At 38.2% G+C, this 21102-nt stretch overlaps 1 protein-coding gene across 2 annotated transcripts in view; it reads right to left on the minus strand.

The window, feature by feature from the left end:
- Nucleotides 1–3324: 3324 nt before the first annotated feature.
- Nucleotides 3325–21102, minus strand: part of LOC117398016 (interferon-induced very large GTPase 1-like) — a 131280-nt gene continuing 113502 nt past the window's right edge. Inside the window, exons 1-5 of one of the 2 annotated variants that reach the window (XM_059016851.1) lie at nt 15398–15490; nt 14685–14976; nt 10564–10839; nt 10207–10476; nt 3325–9280 (exon numbers count right to left, since the gene is read on the minus strand). In XM_059016851.1, the coding sequence (XP_058872834.1) occupies nt 4512–9280; nt 10207–10476; nt 10564–10839; nt 14685–14955 (5586 nt within the window). In that variant the 5' untranslated portion in view covers nt 14956–14976; nt 15398–15490 and the 3' untranslated portion in view covers nt 3325–4511. Of the gene's footprint in view, nt 9281–10206; nt 10477–10563; nt 10840–14684; nt 14977–15397; nt 15491–21102 lie in introns of those variants that run through there. The other variant, XM_059016852.1, reaches the window with a different exon arrangement.

The raw sequence follows: 21102 nt of genomic DNA on the forward strand, positions 1-21102 counted from the left end.
GGAGAGAGAGAGCGCGAGCATATAAAATTAACAATTGCTATATTTAAAAAAAATATACTTGTTTCTATTTGTTTGGCCATCGCGCCTTTTTGTTTTGTGTTTTGTTTAAATCTTTTGTTTCTGTTTATTTACTTAATAAATCCACGCTGAGTGCAATAGCATTCAGCTTCACCCGCCCATCCACTGTTTTGGTTTGACTTACTTCCTGGTCCGTGACGTCACCAACCTCACCACTGTGAGCCAGACTGCCACAGGTATACATAAATTTTAGCAAACACAAGCACCCTCGAAACAAACTGGTGAACATACAAATGGCAAAAAAGTAGTAGATAAAAAAAATATAACACTAGAATGACCACGATCGGTCCTTTAGACCAGCGTATTAAAACCAAAATAAATACTATAATGAAGACAAACAATCGCATACAAGTCATAATTTTGTTCAGGCATGTCTTATTAAATATCTGCACAACCAAAATATTGTAAATAAATGAGCATTTCAACATAAATAGGCTTTATAATATGAAAGACAGGAAATGCAAAAACTTACCAAGTGTAGCCAACTTCGGTTGCACTACAATGACTACACCTCATAAAAACGCACACTCCACACTTCACAGCTGGTTCTCTGGTTTTATTAGTTGTAACAGTTCTGCAAAGACATCACAATAAGCAAGACAACAGCAACTCTTGCACTCTCCCACAGGTCACAGGCTTATCTATCAGTGTTTCAGCGCCAACTGAGAGCAAACTGGTTAGGGAACGAGACTACCTAACAAAAGGGTGGGGAGTGATTAAAACAAGTTTATGAAGCTTAAATGGATTTATCATTTTTCAGCAATCAATTATGGTAGAGAGAAAGCTTAAACTCCCCCATATTTTACCATTGATACCTCCCATTTCGTGCTTCAAGAACCCAAGGAAATTAACCCTGTAAATGATGATGAATACTGTGCTTAACTTTAACAGCACATTAAAACAGATAACACGTTTTCTATTGAGTTTGATGGAACAGATATATTTTATGGAGAAGTATTTTAACTCTGTCACACGTGCCATGCTGCGAGAGTGACAAATCTAAAGTGAAAGCAAACTACATTGGTTTCCTATGTCAGTCTTTTTGACAAGTCCTAGTCGTTATAGGTATAACAGTATTTTATATCCCTGATTTTTGCAGCTGTGCGATTCTTTCTTTAGGGTAATTAGTACATTGTGACAGAAATAGTAAAAGTAACGAGAACAGGTACCCTGGACTGGATGGCCTGACAATTCATTCCCAGGGTTAAAAGGAAGTTGGTCATCTAGAAAGGGGGCAGAGCTTCGGTGCACTAACTCATCGCCCCCGGTAGGGAAAGGATGTGACAGCTGCAGTTTGGAGGAGCGGCTGCAATCGTTTACCAAGGGGTCATGAGTGACGGTACAAATAGGGGACGAAGCGACGTGATCTGTTCCTACGTTTATGGTTAAGGAATGACCCGGAAGGACCAGTATTGTGTTTATCATACCGTAAGTGTTTTGTTTGTTTGTCGCTAATTGTTTCTTGTTCTTGTCATGGCCACGGGAGATCTGGGCGAGCCAGCTGGTGTTATTTTCAGGTACACTGTAACAAGTGCTACGCAGCGCACTGCGCTTGCTCAAGCTGCCTGAACAATGCCTAAACAACTTCCGCTAAGAAAGCAGGGAAGCGCCCATTCAAATCTGGTACGTTATGCTGTTTTTGGTCTTTTACATCTTTTTATTTTATCATATTTTCCAGTCTTTTACATCATTATTAATGTAATTTCCACCATTAACAAAACAGTATGCAAATATTTATCATATGTAATACAGTTGGGTCTTGTACGTTTTCTTTACTTGTGCAACTTTGCAGTGGACTTCTCATTCTTTTTAGAGAAATGGATTGTCTGTTTCCAGTTTAAGTTTGCATAAAAAATAATGTACCTCTGTCTGAGAAAAGAAAACACCCATCAGATCACAATAGATTACACCTGTACCAAAGTTTGACAGTGTACCACTTTCAATGTGACAACGGATCGCTTTCTGACATTACACAGGTCAAGTTTTGGTATGTGTACCACATTCTGATGATGTACCACTTTCTGACCCTACACTGGTACTTTTCAAGTGTGAGCCAGTGTTGCTGTTGGGTGCAGTCAAGCTTCGGTGCGTAGGTGCAAATGCAGCTTTTGATAAGTGCAGACACGGCACTGTAGACCTACCGCGTTATGACATAATTCAATTTACTTTCATTAAACTGAGAGACTGTGGATATATATTTTTTATAATGACTCATGTGCAACAACCTTTCGACTTTACAGTTTAATAAAAAAAAATGCATAAAATTTAAGAGGTGTTTTATTACTAGGTAAATGCAAAATATAACAACATTGTTATGTTTGAACCAGTATTTTTCTATGTAAACAGGGTAAAATGGAATAAAGGTCACTTTACACGCCTTACACAGAGATGAAGTCATCATGCCATCATTTATCCATTGTCAGGTGAAAAAACATGAAAAAGTACTATTATAGTGACATCTAGTGGTTTGAATGTGAATTGTCCCCATACCAAATCTGATTTTCTCTGTAGTCAACATCCTTGAATCTGGAAATGTAGTCATTAAATTATTAGTAGTATTATACTACTTAACCTTACTTTTCTTTCATTAAGTAAATACATTTAAAATGATTACAGTATGCCATAATTCCCCAAAATGAATTAGTGAAAATGACTAATATAAAAAAAGAAGCAGCAGTAATTATTTAAGGCATCCATGACTATCAGAAGCAGCAGTAATTATTTAAGACACAGCCTCTTTGTGGCACAGTTTTATCATAGGTTATATGATATGTTATGTTCAACGTTGGATAAAACAAAAGTAACAGTAGGGTAGTACACATGCTAGCTAAATGCTGGCAAATGACATTACAAATATATTACAAACCTGTTGCAACACCTCTGGAAACAGTACCCTCACCTTGAACACCTTCACCTTCAGAATCCCAGATTATATAGACCGAACACTGAGATGTTAGCTTCACACTACACAAGGGTATTCAATGATTCTGAAGATTATTATTATGGGGATGTTGCTGCTGCACTAAAACCTTTTATCTCAGAGACCAGTACTAAAGTACTAAAATTAATATTTGCAATGTTTTATAAATGTGTCGGTGACCTTGACATTGAACCCTAACCCAATATACATCTTGTTTCACTGACCCTGATTAGCAGTAATATTGGACTACCTTATGTAAAACAACATTAGGCAGTCCAGGATATTCATAATGAAGTTTGCAGGTTCCCTCGTTAAAGAAAGCACACTTGTTTTATGTTTAACTAAACTTTATTTCTAAATACAATATGTTTTCAGGAATTGGAAATCAAGAGCATGAGCATAACGGAAACACAGAAACAAGAATTAACTAATGATTCATTTTACAAGAAAGCCCCTTACAAACATCAACTGTTTATCAAATCCCACACATAAAGGGTGAGCAAGTACACTGTTAGGAAAACAGAAGAGGAAAAAAAAAATCATTAAACTTTCACTTTATACAGAAAAGTATTTTCCTCTGTATAAAAGTACATTCTAAAATATTGAAAGGTTAACCAATCACACAATCATGAATTACCAAAAGCACAGCCTTTATAGCATTGCAGCTAAAACTGATTTAATCTTGTGACAGTCTGGCTGAGTGGTGACGTCAGAACCAGGAAATGAATAACACAAAAAAGGACGGATGAAATGGTAAATGCGCTTGCTTGCGCCGGTTTATTGTAATTAAAAAGGTTGAACAAAACAAAAAATATATTTTGGCACTTTGGGCCAAAATAAATAGACAACAAGTCAGTGTTCGAACACAAAACAAGTAATGTGCTGGTGCTTCCAGCACTCGTAGCAATTATTTATTTTCTTACTTTTTTTATTCTCCTCTCCACACCTGTTCTCCACTCACGAACACACAACCCTGAGTGAGTAAAACGTGCATCTTTATATACAATTGTGCTGGGATTCAATTACAAATTAATTATTCACTTGAATCCCAGTACATGAACTAATCTGTAAAAACCCTGTGTTCACATATCAAAGTACTTTAAATGCACGTGAAGTGCAATCCCTGTGCCTAAATACAATTATACATTTTAAATAACTCGTGCTACACACACACCCATTTATATCCCGGGCAGCCATCTCTATACACCAACATTAACACACCACACACAACATATAACACAGAAATGCACACAGGTGTGGGGCACATTGCCACAAATCTTGAAAATCATTTTAAAGACAGAATTTGAGATAAATTGAAGTCTGTTTTGAGGCACAGATTTGCATATCCAAGAGTACATTCAAAGACACGAACCATGAAAACATATTTACTTTTTTTCTTACATTAAAATAGATGTATTTATTGGTTAGTGTAGGAGGCATCTTTGTGCCCACTTCAGAAGAGGCTCTTTTCATTTCAATGACATTAGCATTGTTTAACTGCAGGAATGGCAGCTTATGTTTTAACATTGAACGACTTACTCAGACTTTTCATTGCCATTTCTTTTGTTTTGTTTCTCCATTCTTCTGGGATGTCAGCAGGCTTTGCATGATACTCCACTGCAAATTCTTTATTAAATTTAGTCATTACGTACTTCCAGTAGTCAGAGGCTTCGATACTGGGATCCGGGGGAATGTTCCAGTCAGGGTAAATGTCCCGGTAGTCTTTATAGGGATGAAACTTCCCCTGTGTGTCACAACTCCTGAATTTCCTTTCACTGAATACATCAGACGTGCACACACTCTCGGTTAGTTTCTCATTGGTTAGATATCTCCATCTCCCCAGCCCTTGTGGTCGATGCACTGATGCGTGGTGTTCTTTGTGGTCCTGGCCTCCTGCCTCACAGGGGACCTTGCAGAACGGACACTGCATTCCACAACCAAACATCCTCTTGAACAGCTCATCCTGAGGCTTGAATGGTAGGTTGATAAGTTTCTTTTCAACATCACAACCTTGAGAAAATTCAGCCCTTAGAGTACCTGTCAGTTCATTCACAAGAACCTGGAGATATTGAGCAAACTCCTTATTGTTTGAATTCTTTAGAAACAGCACTGTTCCTAACTCATCCCTGCAGATCACGAGGTCCTCATCCAGATTCCTGCAGATCATCTGAATAAAACTTGCCATGGTTTGGCTTTCAGCCGTTTCCTTCTGGGCATTTTCAATAGCTGCTTGAATTTTTTTTGTTATTGTTTCAAGACGTTTCACTTGTAAATCCCCTATTTTGGCATCTTTTGAAAATTTCTGAACAATATGATTCGATATCCAAACCTTTACAAATTTCTCATAGTTCCTAATGTACTCCACATAGATTTCAAATTTATCTTCATCCAGAATCTGCTTTAAAAGTGAGAACTGGAAAAACGACCGGGAGCTGTATTTCACAGATTCCGCACCAGTCAAGATTTCATCTACAATGTCTATCCCAAGGGCTTTGTTGATGTACTCCCTCACTGCAGGCTTGAGGCAGCGCTCAGTGAATTCTTCAGCTGTTTTTCGGCACTGATCCTTCTCATGGTAAAGATCTTTGAAGTTTGAACAGTACTGAGGTCTACATTTTTCCAGAGCTTTCTTGGGGTCATTTTTTTCATTGAAGTCCTCATGCATCTTCTGAAACTCCCTGGCAGCGTAGCCACAGATGTGGAGCTTTAGATCAAGTTCAAACTGGGCATTGGTCTTCAGAGTCTCTTCATTTTCCAGCTCTTTGTCTATCATTTGCAGCAACTCCCTTGTGTAGGTATCATGATAATCTGCGCTACCTGATGTTCGCTGTGATACAAACTGCTGACATGTTTGTATTATTTTATTTGCCATCTCAGTTGCTTTGTTTTCCGGTTCTTTTTTTTCAGGTTTCCCTGAGAACATCTTCCACGTATTCTTAAACGTATTCTTACACATAGACAAAAGACCTGGCTTCTTGTTTATTTTCTGGTTGTGTAAGATGTCAAAGTGCTTCTCAGTTGCAGTAAAGTGTGTTTGTCCACAATCATTAAAATGCTTCACCTCACTTAATTCCTTCTGAACATGACTGCCTTGCCTTCCCAAATTTATTCTCAATTTATTCAGTGTGTCCGATACAATATCTCGTGTCTTTAAGCCTTGAAATGTCAGTTCAGAGACTGTCTGCTTCCACATTGTTTCAAATTCATTCTCCAGCTGCTCTTCAGATAAAGGGCTTTTTCTTTTCTTACACTCATCAATCAGGCACAGTACTTTCCGTTCAATTGTGGCTCTATATTCTTCACGAATGGCGTTAATTTTTTTCATCTCTTTGTGTATAGCAATGTCGGTCTCGCATTTGTTTTTCACAGAGTTTTCAATTTCTCTCCTAAGACTTTTAATGCTGTTCACAAAGTCTTCTCTGTGCTTTTCCACTAGATGGACATTTCTATTTTTTTTCTTGTAATAATTAGCCAGTTTCTCCTGAATTTCATTTTCTTGCTTTGCCAATTCAGAAGATGCCTCAGCTGTTAAACTGCACATAAAGTCATCATAGTTTGAGCTGCAAAGGTTAGAAATCCTTGTCTCAGCATTTGCTAGCCAGGTATACATGTGCTTCCGGAAGTCCCATTCCCAAGTATTAAACTCAACACAGAGATTACTGTAAGCCTCAGCCACTAGACTATTTCTGAAGCTGAAGATGAAATTCTCATATTTAACTGCTTTCCACAAACTTTCCACCCACTCCAAGAACTCTGTAATTTGTGCAGGAGGCTTTTGGTCAGTGCAGCTTTTTAACAGCTCAATCAAGCTCTTCTTGAACTGATACACAGTCTCACTGTAGCCGGTGTTCACTGGTGCCATTGGAGGGTTACCATGCCACAGGCCTGGTATGTACCAGTTATTGTTCTCTGCATCATACTCCATTATATCAGTGAATTTTTTGTTGGGTCCCTTCTTTTCCATTCTAGAAGCTGCCTGTGTCATCTCATTCAGCTGTTCTAGAAGCTTATTCCTGTCCCGCATGTTTTTGTCATAAGCAGACACGTCCCCCACATTCTGGTGCACAAAGTGACAGTTTGGTTTCTTCCCCACTTCTTTCATTCTAAGAAAGGCATGCACCACGATCTGTAGGATATCCTTCATCTCTGTGGAGTTCTCCATTGCAATGTTTATTATGGTGATGTCACTCAAACCTACAACCAGTGTTGCAAGCTCATTGTCATGTTCGTAGCTGTCTTCTAGTTGTGCCAAAGCTGGAGATTTTAAACCTTCAGTGTCGATTACCAAGATAAAATCACATTTCAGCTCTTCTTTAAGATCCTCTTTGACTCTGATTAACAGCATGAAGGCTCCTCTCGTGCATCTGCCACTGCTAACTGCAAACTGAACCCCAAACATTGTGTTGAGTAGGGTAGACTTCCCAGTGCTTTGGACTCCCAACACTGTTACAACCAGTACCCTGCTCTTGTGTTGGACTTTCTCATGGAGTTTTGTTAGAACATCGGTCACCCACCTTACAGGGATATTTGATGCATCTCCATCCACCAGCTCAAGAGGAAAGCCATCCAACAGCAGTTCAGCCCCAAAACTCGGAAGATATTGAAATTGCTTACAATATTTCTTATAGTCAGGATGGTAGCATGCAGCTTCATAAATCTGCCCCATTTCACGCATGAAATGTTCAATTCCTAAAGAGCTGTTTAATATTTGTTGATCCAGGGCTGCAATTATCTCTTTGTTCACCGACAACTTGCAACTCTTTTCTTTGTATTCATCACGAAGCCCAGAAAGCTTTTTTCGTGCTGTAACATCCAAGTTCATCCTCATCCACTTTAGAAAATAGGATTGTTCTTGTTTGCTTTCATTGGATATAGCAGTGATGAAACACTGCATTGCTTCAGACAAATCATAACTGCTTTGTTGTTGTCTCAGTTTCTGTTTTTCTCTTTGCAGATTGGCTTTATATTCTTCAATAGGCTTGTCTCCTGCCTTCCTTAGTCTGCACTCCTCTTTTTCTATTTTAGCCAGCTCCTTCCAAAGCTTCCCTTGCAATGGCAACTGATCCTCTTTATATTGCACCACATCGTCGATTCTACCTGTGATTTCTGCAGCACTTCTTTTAGCGTTCTGACATTCAGTGCAGTCTTCATCTACAGGAATCCCCAATTCATGTGCTTCAATAGACATGCCTTCAATGGTCATTTTGTGTTGACAGTTTTCCATGATGTCCTTCATAGTTAAGCGCAGTTTTGACACGAAGTCTGCATCATTGGTCTGCTGTTTCTTAAATAGGATCTGACTTCCACTTAATTTTAATTTTGATGCCAAGTCTTTCAGAGAGTTTATGTTTTTCTCTGTCTTATTTGAAAAATTTGCAACCAAAAACAATTGGGCTTTAATATTTCCTGCAGAGGACAAGAGATTGCACTCACTCTCCGCAATACTGTCAAAAAATATGAAGACTGCCGAGGATGTTTGACATAAAATGGAAAACTGTTTCTGAAAGGAAAGGAGATCTCCATGAAGGTTGGCAACAGCTACAGGTTCTGGAAAGATGTCCAAGTTTTTGTTTCCACAAGGAAGGTACCAACTTATATCCACTAGACCATTTGCAATTCTCTGTGTAACATCACCACATTCCATATTACGATGGATGAAGACATCATGGTACTGCTGGGGGTTACTGAGAACCTGATTCAGAATCTGAGACTTTGATAAACTGCAGTCACCCAGCCTGACAAAAGAGATCATTGGCATGGCAGTGCTGACTATACTGTCTTCTACAAACCCTTTTGGGTCAGCTAATGAATGGGGTCTAAACTTCTTCACAATGTCTCGCATGGCCCACAGCATTAATGTACACTGAATGGTGCTGCAGTCAGGGAGCAAGAGAGGTACAGCAAACTGGCACATCGACATTTTTAGCATCATTTCCTGCTGCAGGAAACTATCTGAGCACAGAAAGAGTGCTGTGATGAGATCAAGTGGATTAATTGTATTACTGTCTTGATCATCATTACTACCAATAAGTTCAAGAACACTATCAAGGTCTTGCAATGCCAAGTCTGTATCTGTCTCAGTAGCACTGCACTTGGTACTCCGAGCTGTCACATTTACCATCATGAGTCTTTTCAGAAAGCACCAGGGCAGTTTTTTCAGTGACTGAATCGGTTTATCTGTAATACTCTCTGTACCGATCTCAAGGACAGTACTCAACGTAATCTTGCCTGGGAAGTAGTTCTCCAGTCCCAGCTTGCACAGCAAATCTTCTAGATGTGTTTCTGAAAGGGAAATAGTAACAGTTATCCACTTAGCTTAATAATAAGAACTTTGGAGCAGCAGAGTGTCGACATGTTTATTTATTTACATGCATATGCTTCACTAGTGACTACATTTGAACATGAGCAATGCACCAATACTCTTTTCATGTATATTAGGCATTGGCAAATGAAAAACATTTATTCTGAGTGGGTGTACATCAAGATTGGAGGCTGATTGGTTTATGCAAGCGATGGATATGCTTGTCACTGGCTACTATACTTCAGATGTAGAAACATCATCTGAGCACATACTTACATGATCTGCTGTGTTAGGGAAACACTGTTCAAGTCTCTTACTGACTTCCGGTGGTTTAATTTTGACAGACAGTAAACTATTCATTCATTTCTGTCAAGTGTTTTAAGTTGCTGTCTTATTATCCAGCCTGCCAGCAGGTGGCAACATTGGGCAAGAAATTGCCTGAGGTTTAAATTAAACTAATCTACAAAGCAACAACTCCTCTATAAGAGCTATGATGTCTGTCCATGAGAATTAACATCTTTAAGAAATAAAAACAAATCTAGATGCAATTGTTTCTGTTTCTGCTGATTAATAGTGCCTGCTGGGTTTGTTGCAGCAAGTCACTATTCTCTTCTGGGTCCATATTTCATAGGATATACAGATTTACAATCCCTACTGAAGCTAGTGGGTCAGTCAGTTCCACTGTTATATAATTCTTTAAAATGATACTGTTACTGTCTAGGTCAAGCTTCAGACCCATGGGGCATAAATTACACAGCTTTATTGCATGAACACAACACCTTACCTGGAACAATATTCTCCATCACATGGGGTTTATGTATCATCACAAATGTATGAAATACAAGAAATTGGAAGTAGAGATTATCTAAGAAGCTAATACCCTGAGTTGTAGAGAACTGGTGCTTACTTGTGCAGACAGATGCAGAAGCAGGCATGCTCTGCGTCCCATTCTCCAGCACTGTGTTGACTGTTAAGCTGTACTCTGTCCCAGGTCTCAGCTTAGAAATGACAGTGGAATTGGAGAGTGCAGTAATGGAGTCTTGGTGACTCCTATCAGAGCTAGAGTAGGTAATTTTAAAGCTGTGTGGGATCCCATCCATATTGTCAGGACTGCCCCAGCTCAGAGAAGCAGTGTCACTTCCCACTAAGCCTATCTTTATCTCTCCAGGAGGAAGTTCTGGAATAGAAAAAAGAGAATTGATGTAACGGCATAGTACTCTTCTTCTAATATTCAGAAAAAAAGTTGTAAATAAATAATTCTTACTTGTACACAGAAATCTTGAAACAGGCATGCGCTGGATCCCTTGACCAGTAGAGGTGACAGACGATGTGTCTGCTGGACCCTGAGGTTTGTCCAGGTCTTGAGGATTTGCGATGATGGGTGTAGCGTCCAGAGTTCTCTCTGAGCTGGGCAATTCTCTGTTGTCCTCAGCAAAGTGAGTGATTTGGCCGACCTGCGTTTTCTTCATTTCTACCTGGAGTTCAGCCTCTTGAGCCCTCTCACCTGGCACGCTCTTCTCTGATGACATCTCCGAGGTTCCTGCAGAGGGATATTACACAGTGACTGAATTACATCTGATGCAGGAACAAAATCGAGTCCATTGTTTGCAGTAAAAACCCATGGCAGGGTTTTTGAGTGAGGGCAGTTCAGAAATCAGAGGACTGTATGCAGTTGAAGCTGCAGACACAGGAGCTTGTCCTCAGTGGTTATACCAGGGCTCAAGACAAACTTCGCCTTAGGAGTCAATGGCTCTTGGGCCAAAAAAGAAAAAAGGTCACCAAATCCAATTGTTGGGTTCCACTTTGGTTGCTATAATATTCAGCTGCTTAAAATACAACTTGCTAAGACACTAAAGTGATACTAAAACAGTGACTTAATGTTTGTTCTCACTTGTTTGTTGCCTTGTTCTGCTGAATGGTTAATCTATGCAGCTAATGACTGCAATGAACTCAGCATGTTTATATTTTAGATATTTTGCAAGTGTTGTGTATGGAATTGGTGACAGCAACTTTAATTGTTTATAGATATAGTATGCAGGTCGCATGCTCAGTGTTAGATAGTGAAGTCGCGTCAGTAAAAACAAGTTTGAGTTTCAGAGAATTCATTCTGTTATTAAATACACCACTACAGCAAGCACCTTGTCATATATTTAAAAAAAGATATGAATCATTCTTTTTAATTAACACAATCTGAGACCTACATTTAGTGAATGGCAGTTGCTCTAGTGCAAACAAGTACAGTACATGTTTTCTTTGTTTTCTCAGCAGTAGACTTTCCCAATTAAATGATCCTCAAACTCCTAACAGAAAACAATATGACCAAATCTATCATATCTGCAGTAGATGCAGCTGCTAAAGAAAGATGCAACAGACCAAAAATGTGTTCGTGTTGACTCAAAACTTTATTTAGGAACCCTGCGATTTGACTGGTGAAAGACAACATCTACGGTTATCATGCAGCAAATTTCACAGAAATGGTGAATCCGTGATAACAGTGAAAGGGGTTAGTTGGTCTATCACTGTTCAGTATATGGTGGCAGTGGGTGCAGGAAACAGGAAACATTTAAAATGGTTGTTATCCTTTGTGAGAACGCGGGTACAAAATAAATCTGTACTTTGCAAAACGTACATCAAGTGTTCTAATTTGAATTACTAGTTGTTCTATTTACATTACTTACTATATTCTATGTAAGGGTATCACTGATACTGTTATTGTAATCAATGCTAGTAATTGTATCATTGCACCGTTTTGCTTATTTATTTGCTTGCATTAATAAACAAAAATGATTTGATCCCTAAGAAGAGATTGTGGTAAAGCAATACAAATATTAGATATGAAGGCTAATCACGCCCTTGAATGAAAGCAGCACAACAGCTCGATTGTATACAAAACAATGTTGTCTTTCCAGTTTGGGTACATTTCCAATAACTTAAGCTGCAGATAGAATAACGTCTTATGAACAGTCATTCAAACTAAACCGGTAAAACGGGTGCTTCTGAATTTCCAATGCAAACTTTGTTGTGAAGAAGAAAAAAAAAAGTTTCACACATGCTGCTTGTTTCATATACCGATAAATATGTATATATCAAACTTAAGTAGCGGATAGTACTGAAATCATTTTTACACACCGTGAATATTAAATTAAGAGCTGACGAATATGTATTCGTTGACTTTTAGTAACTATTTCCAAACTTAAACCCTCTTCACATATCCCACGCGCTATCATATGATTTCCAGCACACAGCTCAACCTCTAGTGAATGTACAAACAGCACTGGACAGCAACAAATTCGGCTTTCTAATAAACAGGATTCATTGATCTCTAAACAAGATTGCGTAGCCCAAACAGGTGTAAGATCTACAGGAAAACGATACCAATTGAGGGTAAGCGTTGACAATACCCTGGAACAGGGTGTGGTCGTGATCACGCCACTACAGGAATTACGCCTGAAGAAAAATTGTTTCAGATATATTTCTGGAACATTGAACTTTGTAATGGGCATGGTCGAGTAGTTTAACAACACACACACACACACACACACACACGAAGCAATGCGTCAGAAAAGTTGAATCACAAAACTATTTAAAACAAATACCAAACACCCCCCCCCCAGAATAAGCAATCCATTCTTCAATAATTGTATTGTATCAACCACAAAACATGCAAATAATTAGCATTGCACGTAAAGGGATTTCAAGTCGCTTTTAAAGCAATAGTGGCTTTGTAGACAGCAAATAGACAATAAGTCTTTTATTAGTGATTGGAAAGCGTTTTGTGGACCCAAATCACGCCTATGAGAAAAATTATATATTTTTAACGATGTATAAACCGCTGAACGGGTATATAATGGAATCTGCATTCTGCAAACACATTGTGGAGGACTTCCGCTATTTAAATGATTATTATTATTATTATTAAGTAATAATAATAATAATAATAATAATAATAATAATAATAATAATAATCCTGGCTTCCTTTCAAATAAAAATAGTTCCTCTTTTTTGTGCTACTTTACGATATGCTATGGTAAATTGGCACTGAACAAACGAATAACGAAAACATGTTTATATAATTCACACATTTATAAATCGGGGGGGGGGGGGGGGGGGGCGACGACGACGACAAGATTTAGTTAATTTTTTTTACACATGGCACCCGAAATCACATTGACAGATCGGTCATTGTAATAACAGAGGTGTTTGCTTGGCTTTACACAAACTTTGTAAACTTGGTAATTACCGCAAACGTGCTTCTATTAAACCAAGCGATGACACATGCAGCAATCTTAGTATAGTGTCTGAGCAACATCATTTCAACTGATACAGTATTTTGATAATGGGTTTGAAGGAAACTGAACATAGAAGTTTCAGTATCTGAATTACAATCTGCAGATGGATCGTTTATTTTTTCTCAAAGTAGTTTACGTTATTTACAGTATTCAAACTTTTTTTTTTTTTAGGTGAGTGAATACATCTTTGTTTTTGTACAAACTCCACATGTGTAATAGCTTTTTAGCATCAAAATACATTGTAATGGTGTTGCTATACAAAAATAAACCACTCATCTCTGCTCTTAATTAATAACCTGTATTAGTAAATATATTTGTATTTTAAGCAATATAACCGATCATTCTCCAATTGTGTTTACCGTCAGCTGAAGAAAGTACTTTATTTTACACGATAGAATTTGTCTAACAAACTGCAGCACCGCGTTGTTTTGAGAACATTATAGATCTTAGAATAATTCATAGTGGTATATATTGTGCAACTTTAGGGTTCATATAAAGTTTTTAAATTAATTCTGACTGTCTGAAATGCGAAAGTTCAAATCATTGCGTGAAAGTGTTTTGAGAGCCCCTGCACTGGCGCCGCGTACAGAAGCACATCGGGTCAGTGTGTACTGTAGTTTTTTTTTGTTTTTTTTTTAATTTATTAAATGTTCTCCCTTATTCGTGGTGTTGGGACCCGGGGACATGTCCCCGTCCTCTCGGTGGGCGTGGTGACAGATACCCGTTTCAGAACCGATTCCAAAAATCTCCTCAGATGCACGTGACTAGTTGTGACGCGTCACTGACAGCGTAGATTTCTCCAGCATGTTTTCGAGTTGCTCTGCTGGTATTTGATGGATTTCCCTGTTTTCACAATTTTTTTTCCAGGTACGTTTGTAGTAATATTTTGAAATCTAGTCGTCATTTTTATTAAACTGCCAGTTTGTGCGCTGTGGTGAAGTCAGTTAAGATGTCCACGGGACCTTTATATAATAAACCTTACAGCTGTATAATAATTAAGACAGTACATTCGGGGAGTTCTAATATACTATATAGGGCTGTGAACGGATACTGCTGATAATCATCATCATCATCATCATCATCATCATCATCTTACCGTGTTTAGTCTTTCTTTGCAACTCGTCAGCCAGTTTTGCCTCGCTAATGGCCTTTAAAACAGATATCGTGATGTCAACAGCCTGCTTTATGGTGAAGGTGCCGATTAACAAACCAGCTACTTTAACGCTTCCCCCCTTCTGAAGCTTCTTCTTGGCGATTTTGCGCCCCTGGAACGGCGTTTCGCCCAGCTTGTCCTTGAACCGTTTTAGCCCGTTGTCGGGCAGGCACTCTAAAGTGTCTATAATGTGGTCCTTCACCGTTTTCTCCATCCCGGTTCAGCTGCGTCTTGTCTAAAGAGAGAACGCACGAAATTAGGAAATAGAGAGGGATAGGCAGGTAAGGAGCAGGGAGTGACGGATAGGGACGAGAGGGAGAGGTGAAGAGGGAGAGTGGTAAGGGAGAGGGAGGAGGGAGAGGAGAGGTATGGGGTAGGGGAGGGAGAGTGGGAAGCAGGTAGGGCGAGAAAGTGGAGAGAAGGAGAACGGGGAAGTAGTGAATCGAGAGGTGGGCGAGAAAGAGGAAAAATATTGAACATTTATCACAAAACCTATTCAGCAGTATGCAAGTAGAGCTGAACGCATTGAGTTAAAAACGGTTTACGTCTCGTTACTAAATACAAATCAAATGGTGCAGCTAAAGTTTTGCAAACACAGTATTTGTAAAAAAAGTAACTAATAAATAAATAAATAAATAAAATGCACCTTCACTTACCTTCTCCTCCAGACTCGCTTCAATGTGTGACAGGACAAGGAGAAACCTCGTCTTATAGAACAGACTTGACGTCATCGTATAGGACACACGGACGTCATTGTGGCTGCCCTTTGAACGTGGATCCTCCCTGCATCCTTAGTTATGTTTTCCTCTTTAACTTTTTACTATCACTTTCGTTTTTACATTCGCTCTGCTTGCTACTTCCTTGTACAGTGAAAAAATAGATTTAAAAGCAACACAATATATAATTGTTTATTTGAAAAGTTATCATTCAAGTTGCATAAAAATTTATTTTATGTACCACAGCTATAGAATTCAACAGTTCATACAGTTGTTTTATATGCTCATATGTTCTACAGTGGGGCCAGGAATCGATTCAGACAGTCCCCCATATGTGTCAATATCCATAATTGATAGATAATACATTGTCCCCCAACGTAAATATATGACAAAAGCAATATAGGTACCTTATTTTAAAAAGGAAAACAAACATAACAACCAAAATGTTTATTTTTATTTTTTATATAAGATTGTAAATTCACACAAAGCACTATCGAAACATTTGTCTGTTTGTCTGCGTTCCTTATAAGTTACATCACAGCCCCCTGCAAGGAGTAGCTCTGTCTGTTTAGTTGACAGAAAGCTTCAAGGCTTTAATTGTTTGTATTTTGTTTTTTATATTACAAGTTACAGTAACTTAAACATACCCCCCCCCCCCCCCCCCGCCCCCCCGCCTTGGTAGCACTGTATTCTTGCATGCTGCACTATTTCACAAAATAAAACCGGACGGCCATTCTGTCCTGAGAGGATCAAAAGAGATGGTTGCTTACAGATTTGCCGCCTTATGTTTCCAGAGCTGTTTATTTTAAGGTTATGTCCCGTTGCATACATTATTCACATTTTTTGCCATTAGTTAGCAAAGTAATTAATTAGCTGTAGTTAAGCAATTACCGTTACAAAGTCAAGCATTTGGACCACATAACAGTGGAGTTATTTTTTCGTATATCATTACAGATTGAGAAGACAATGCAAACTGTTATCTGTTTACATCTTTAAAATTAGGATATGTACTGAGGTGCTGTACTGTGAGCTGATATTGCATGTCCTTACAACTGCTGGTAGAGCAGTATTTTAAATAGTGGTTAGGGCCCTGGACTCTTGACCGGAGGATCGTGGGTTCAATCCCAGGTGGGGGACACTGCTGCTGTACCCTTGAGCAAGATACTTTACCTAGATTGCTCCAGTAAAAACCTAACTGTATAAATGGGTAATTGTATGTAAAAATAATGTGTAAAAAAATAATGTAATTGTATGTAAAAATAATGCGATATCTCGTAACAATTGTAAGTCGCCCTAGATAAGGGCATCTGCTAAGAAAGAAATAAATAAATAATAACTACTTGTACCTGCATAGATTTTGCACGTCTTTAGCTGGGCACCATCACTACCCAGTTTTCACAGATGCCCATTGAAAGACACAGAGGTCCCTCATTGAAAATGTCTTTGTACTACTATGCAGAATTTAAAGTTCCTTCGCAGACAGCGGTCACAGTCATTGTATAAAATTTACAGAATCTATATAATTTAAGTAACATGTATAAACTCTCATCCTGTTATGTTCATAACTCATCTGATGGTGTATGCAGTCATGGCCAAATGTTTGCTCAGTCTTTTCAAATAACTGGATTCACAAAAATATAAATGCAAAGACTAACAAACAAAAAGTGTATGAAAATTAAAATAAAGTCACATTACACACCCATCCACACACATTGGGATAAGGAGAAAATCTTGCACACTTATCTATAAAAAAAAATTAACACAATATAACTCCAATCCCTTTATTAATATTCTGGGTGGCTTTGATATTTTCTTCTTTTTAGGCAAAGGTGTGCAAACATGTGACCACTAAACAGTCTGTCCAGTCCTATTTCTCCACAAAAACATCAAGTGATGATATCCTTGCAAACCACTGTTTATTTACAATCTTGTATTTACAAAAAGGTTTATTTTGAGGAATGGCTACTTCAGAGCAGATTAAGAGGTTTGATGCTGTGGTTGAGTACTTGAAGTGCAGTGACTACCCACATGGTTTAAACAAGACAGAAAAGGGGTCCCTAAGGAGGTTTTCCAAGCAATTTTTCTTAAATGGTATAAGAAATATCAGGTTTACTTTAACCCTATTCTGCCTACGGGGAATGACCATATTTGGTCATAAATATGAACACTTTCTGCTTAAGAGCTTTTTGGAACCTTAAAATCAGAAATTAAAACCCAATACACCTACAGAAAGGCATGAAGTAGATCTTTCCAGTGATGTCATTTATTTTATTGTGGGGTGATTCTTTTCATATGAGCTACACCTCCCAAAAAATCATTTCAACCTCTTTCCAAGTGTTATATAAAACAACTTAGAGCATATTGTAGCTGCACAATTTTCCAGAATTGAAATATCTTGTACAGTTGAAGAGCTAGATAAGGTTTTGAAATGCATAGTATTTTACAAAAATCACCTCCGAAATGGCAGACCAGGATTAAGACTTGCCAAAAGTGAGACTGGAAACATTATTGCCTTGTTTGAGATACAATTATATTTCAGTACAAAAATAAACAAACAACATACAAGTGTTTTTTTGTTGTTTTGTTTTTTTAAAAAAGGATTACAAATAAAACTTTGACAAAAAAAGAGAGGCTCGGACGAGTGGTATTTGTGGAACTAATCCGTGGTATTTATTCAGCACATAGCAAAACGCTGTGTGCCCAATTCCTCTTCTATCCAGTTGTTGTAAAAAACAATAGGTGACTCCAAATGTATAGAAAAAAGCACCTAAGAAATGCAATTGACTATTTTTTTTTTTTAAAAAGATTAAATTAGATTAGATTAGATTGATACTGATGGCTAAACAATGCTAATGGTTCAAACTGTTATGTTATCTCCAGTATTCTAAATATATATTATTATTTTTTGTCAAACTATATTTAATTTAATGTTTATGAACCCAGACAACCAAATATAGATTCTCCCTAGCTTTTGTGATGTGCAGTTCGTGAACGACTCGTTCTTTCCGGTTCAAATAAACCTACGTAAACAATCTTACTGCGGTCTATATTGATTGGTTTTGTGTGATTGAATCAGTGAATCAAATGAACGAAATTGATCGATTCACCAAACTGAACTGAATCGAGTCACAAACGTCAGCCCTGCTCAGCAAGCAAACGCGCGCACACACAGCGAAAAAAAAGGCACAAAAAACCAAACACAAATATAAAGTTGACCCCAAACCCCCAACAACAATATGGCTAATTAGCCCAAGTACTTCCCGTTTAGAGGATATGTTGATTAGCACTCGTGAGGCGTTGTAAAACCAGAGATACAGTCATAATGGTGCCGGCAGAGACTCGTCCTTGTAATCTAACTATTATCTGTCCGGCCCACCCCAGGAGGTATTAAAATATAGTATGATTAAACACGTTCAGTGCATATTTTATAACTTGCCCTAATAAATAATTCAAGTAAGGCTTTAAAAAAAAGTTGACATTTTGTTCCGTAAATCAAACTATATTTATAAAAGTGTACAATGTGATTGACACAAGTAAAAAACATAGTTCCAAGGTAAAAATAATAATTAGATAATGCCTGTTCTTTTGTGTAATGATACTACTGTAACTGTACCGTTGTACAGTGCAACAGGCAATGGTATATTAATATACATATTGTAGTGAATCATGGTATACAGTGGAATAACATGTTATACCTTCGATTAATTGCATTTACCATTGTAAACCATAGTACATTTGTATAGGGGAAAGCCTGCAAACGTATTGTAGCGATCCGTGTATCATGTTTGCGTATTGTATTCCCTGTCTGTGTGCTGGTAATACCGCTGTATTGTGTTCCTCTACCCCCGTAGTTGCGGGTTCGCTCTGTCCCTGTGGCTGTGCGAGCTATCCTGCACGCATGGTGCACTCTGGCCCCTGTCATTGGCTGTTGATTGTGTGTGCCCATTAGTTTTTACGTGCGGCTGGGGACCAATGGGATAGCTGTTCGCACTGGTACTCGATTAACATAAAGGGGCGGAGCTAAGTTATAAAAGGGGGCGTTGCACTCTCCTTGTGTTCGTTCCAGGGCAAGCAGATAGAGGTGTGTGTGTTGAAGGCTGCTGAGAGTTACCCTAAATAAAGCTTTGAACCTGAAAGCAGCGTGTTGTCTCCTTCTGTTCTGCCTACCGCGTTAAACGCTACAGTATTTTAAAAATAATACTGTAGCGTTAATATACAATACTTAAAAATAATGTGATATCTTGTAACAATTGTAAGTCACCCTGGATAAGAACATAAGAAAGTTTACAAACGAGAGGAGGCCATTCAGCCCATCTTGCTCGTTTGGTTGTTAGTAGCTTATTGATCCCAGAATCTCATCAAGCAGCTTCTTGAAGGATCCCAGGGTGTCAGCTTCAACAACATTACTGGGGAGTTGGTTCCAGACCCTCACAATTCTCTGTGTAAAAAAGTGCCTCCTATTTTCTGTTCTGAGAAACGTGTCTAAGAAATAAATAATAATAATAATAATAATAATAATAATAATAATAATATTTTACGTGCCTGTGAGATAGTCTACCCCTTGTTTGATGTGAAATGCAGAGTATAGATCATGCATGCCTCTCCAAAATCACAACTAAAGCATATATGTTTTCATTGCATAATGGGTTGCACACAGGCCTTTATAATGTAGCTACATATAAGGTATAATGACCATTAAGCAAGGGGCTGCACTATCTCACAGACATTATTAATATATATTTGAGGTGTAATGACCATGAAGCAAGGGTTTATGCCAAAAGATTAAAATGCCAAAAGTAAGCATCCATTTAAGCCTCTATTATTAAGCATGCTCACGGCTGTCATAGCCTGACATCAACATGCGTGCTCTCCAAGATGGCTGCACCCAGAGCTACACCAGGCAGGATGTTCTCATTTATTCAAAACACAATACATTTAAAAAATATTAACAAGCTTTTTCACTTTTCTTCTTTAACTAAAAGAAAGTCTGAGCTTTAAAATAAACTTTAGCAACTCGCTAGTAACACATTGTATCCTTGTAAATCATATGTGCACCTATTCATTACAAAACACAAACAGTTACAGCCGTGATCTCAGAACTAACTCTTACTGTATCTTCATAGCAATTTGTCATTATTTGACATTTACAATGTTAATCACAAACAAGCAGTATTAAAAAGACAGTTTTTAGGATAATGTCCTTCTGTTATACAATGATGTACGACTGTAGCGATAGAGTGTGTTTCTCTTTTGTTTTCACTCCGTCACAGTGCCCCCTAGTGGATTTCTCTAATGGCCTCACTAAATCCATGGCTATGCGTTCGAATCGTATTTCAATTACAGGAAGTGTTACTAGGAGACTACGGAATGCCTTAAATGGTGCAGCACTTTGACACTCTGGACACGAGTTCCAATGTTTATTTACGTCGGCATGAAGCCTGGCCAGAAAAATCATTTAGTTATCCTGTCTGTGGTTGTTTTCTCAACCCCTAAATGACCTCCCAACACATGACTTGTTTTATTAACTCTGTACAACAAGTCATGGAAAAGTTAAGGATACTTTCAGATTCACAGGTACACCATTTATCACTTTAACATTCTTTCTCGCTGAGCTAAGTGCAGGATCACGTAGCTGAGCAGTTCCA

Source organism: Acipenser ruthenus, chromosome 54 (genome assembly GCF_902713425.1).
Source record: "Acipenser ruthenus chromosome 54, fAciRut3.2 maternal haplotype, whole genome shotgun sequence".
Lineage (NCBI taxonomy): Eukaryota > Metazoa > Chordata > Actinopteri > Acipenseriformes > Acipenseridae > Acipenser > Acipenser ruthenus.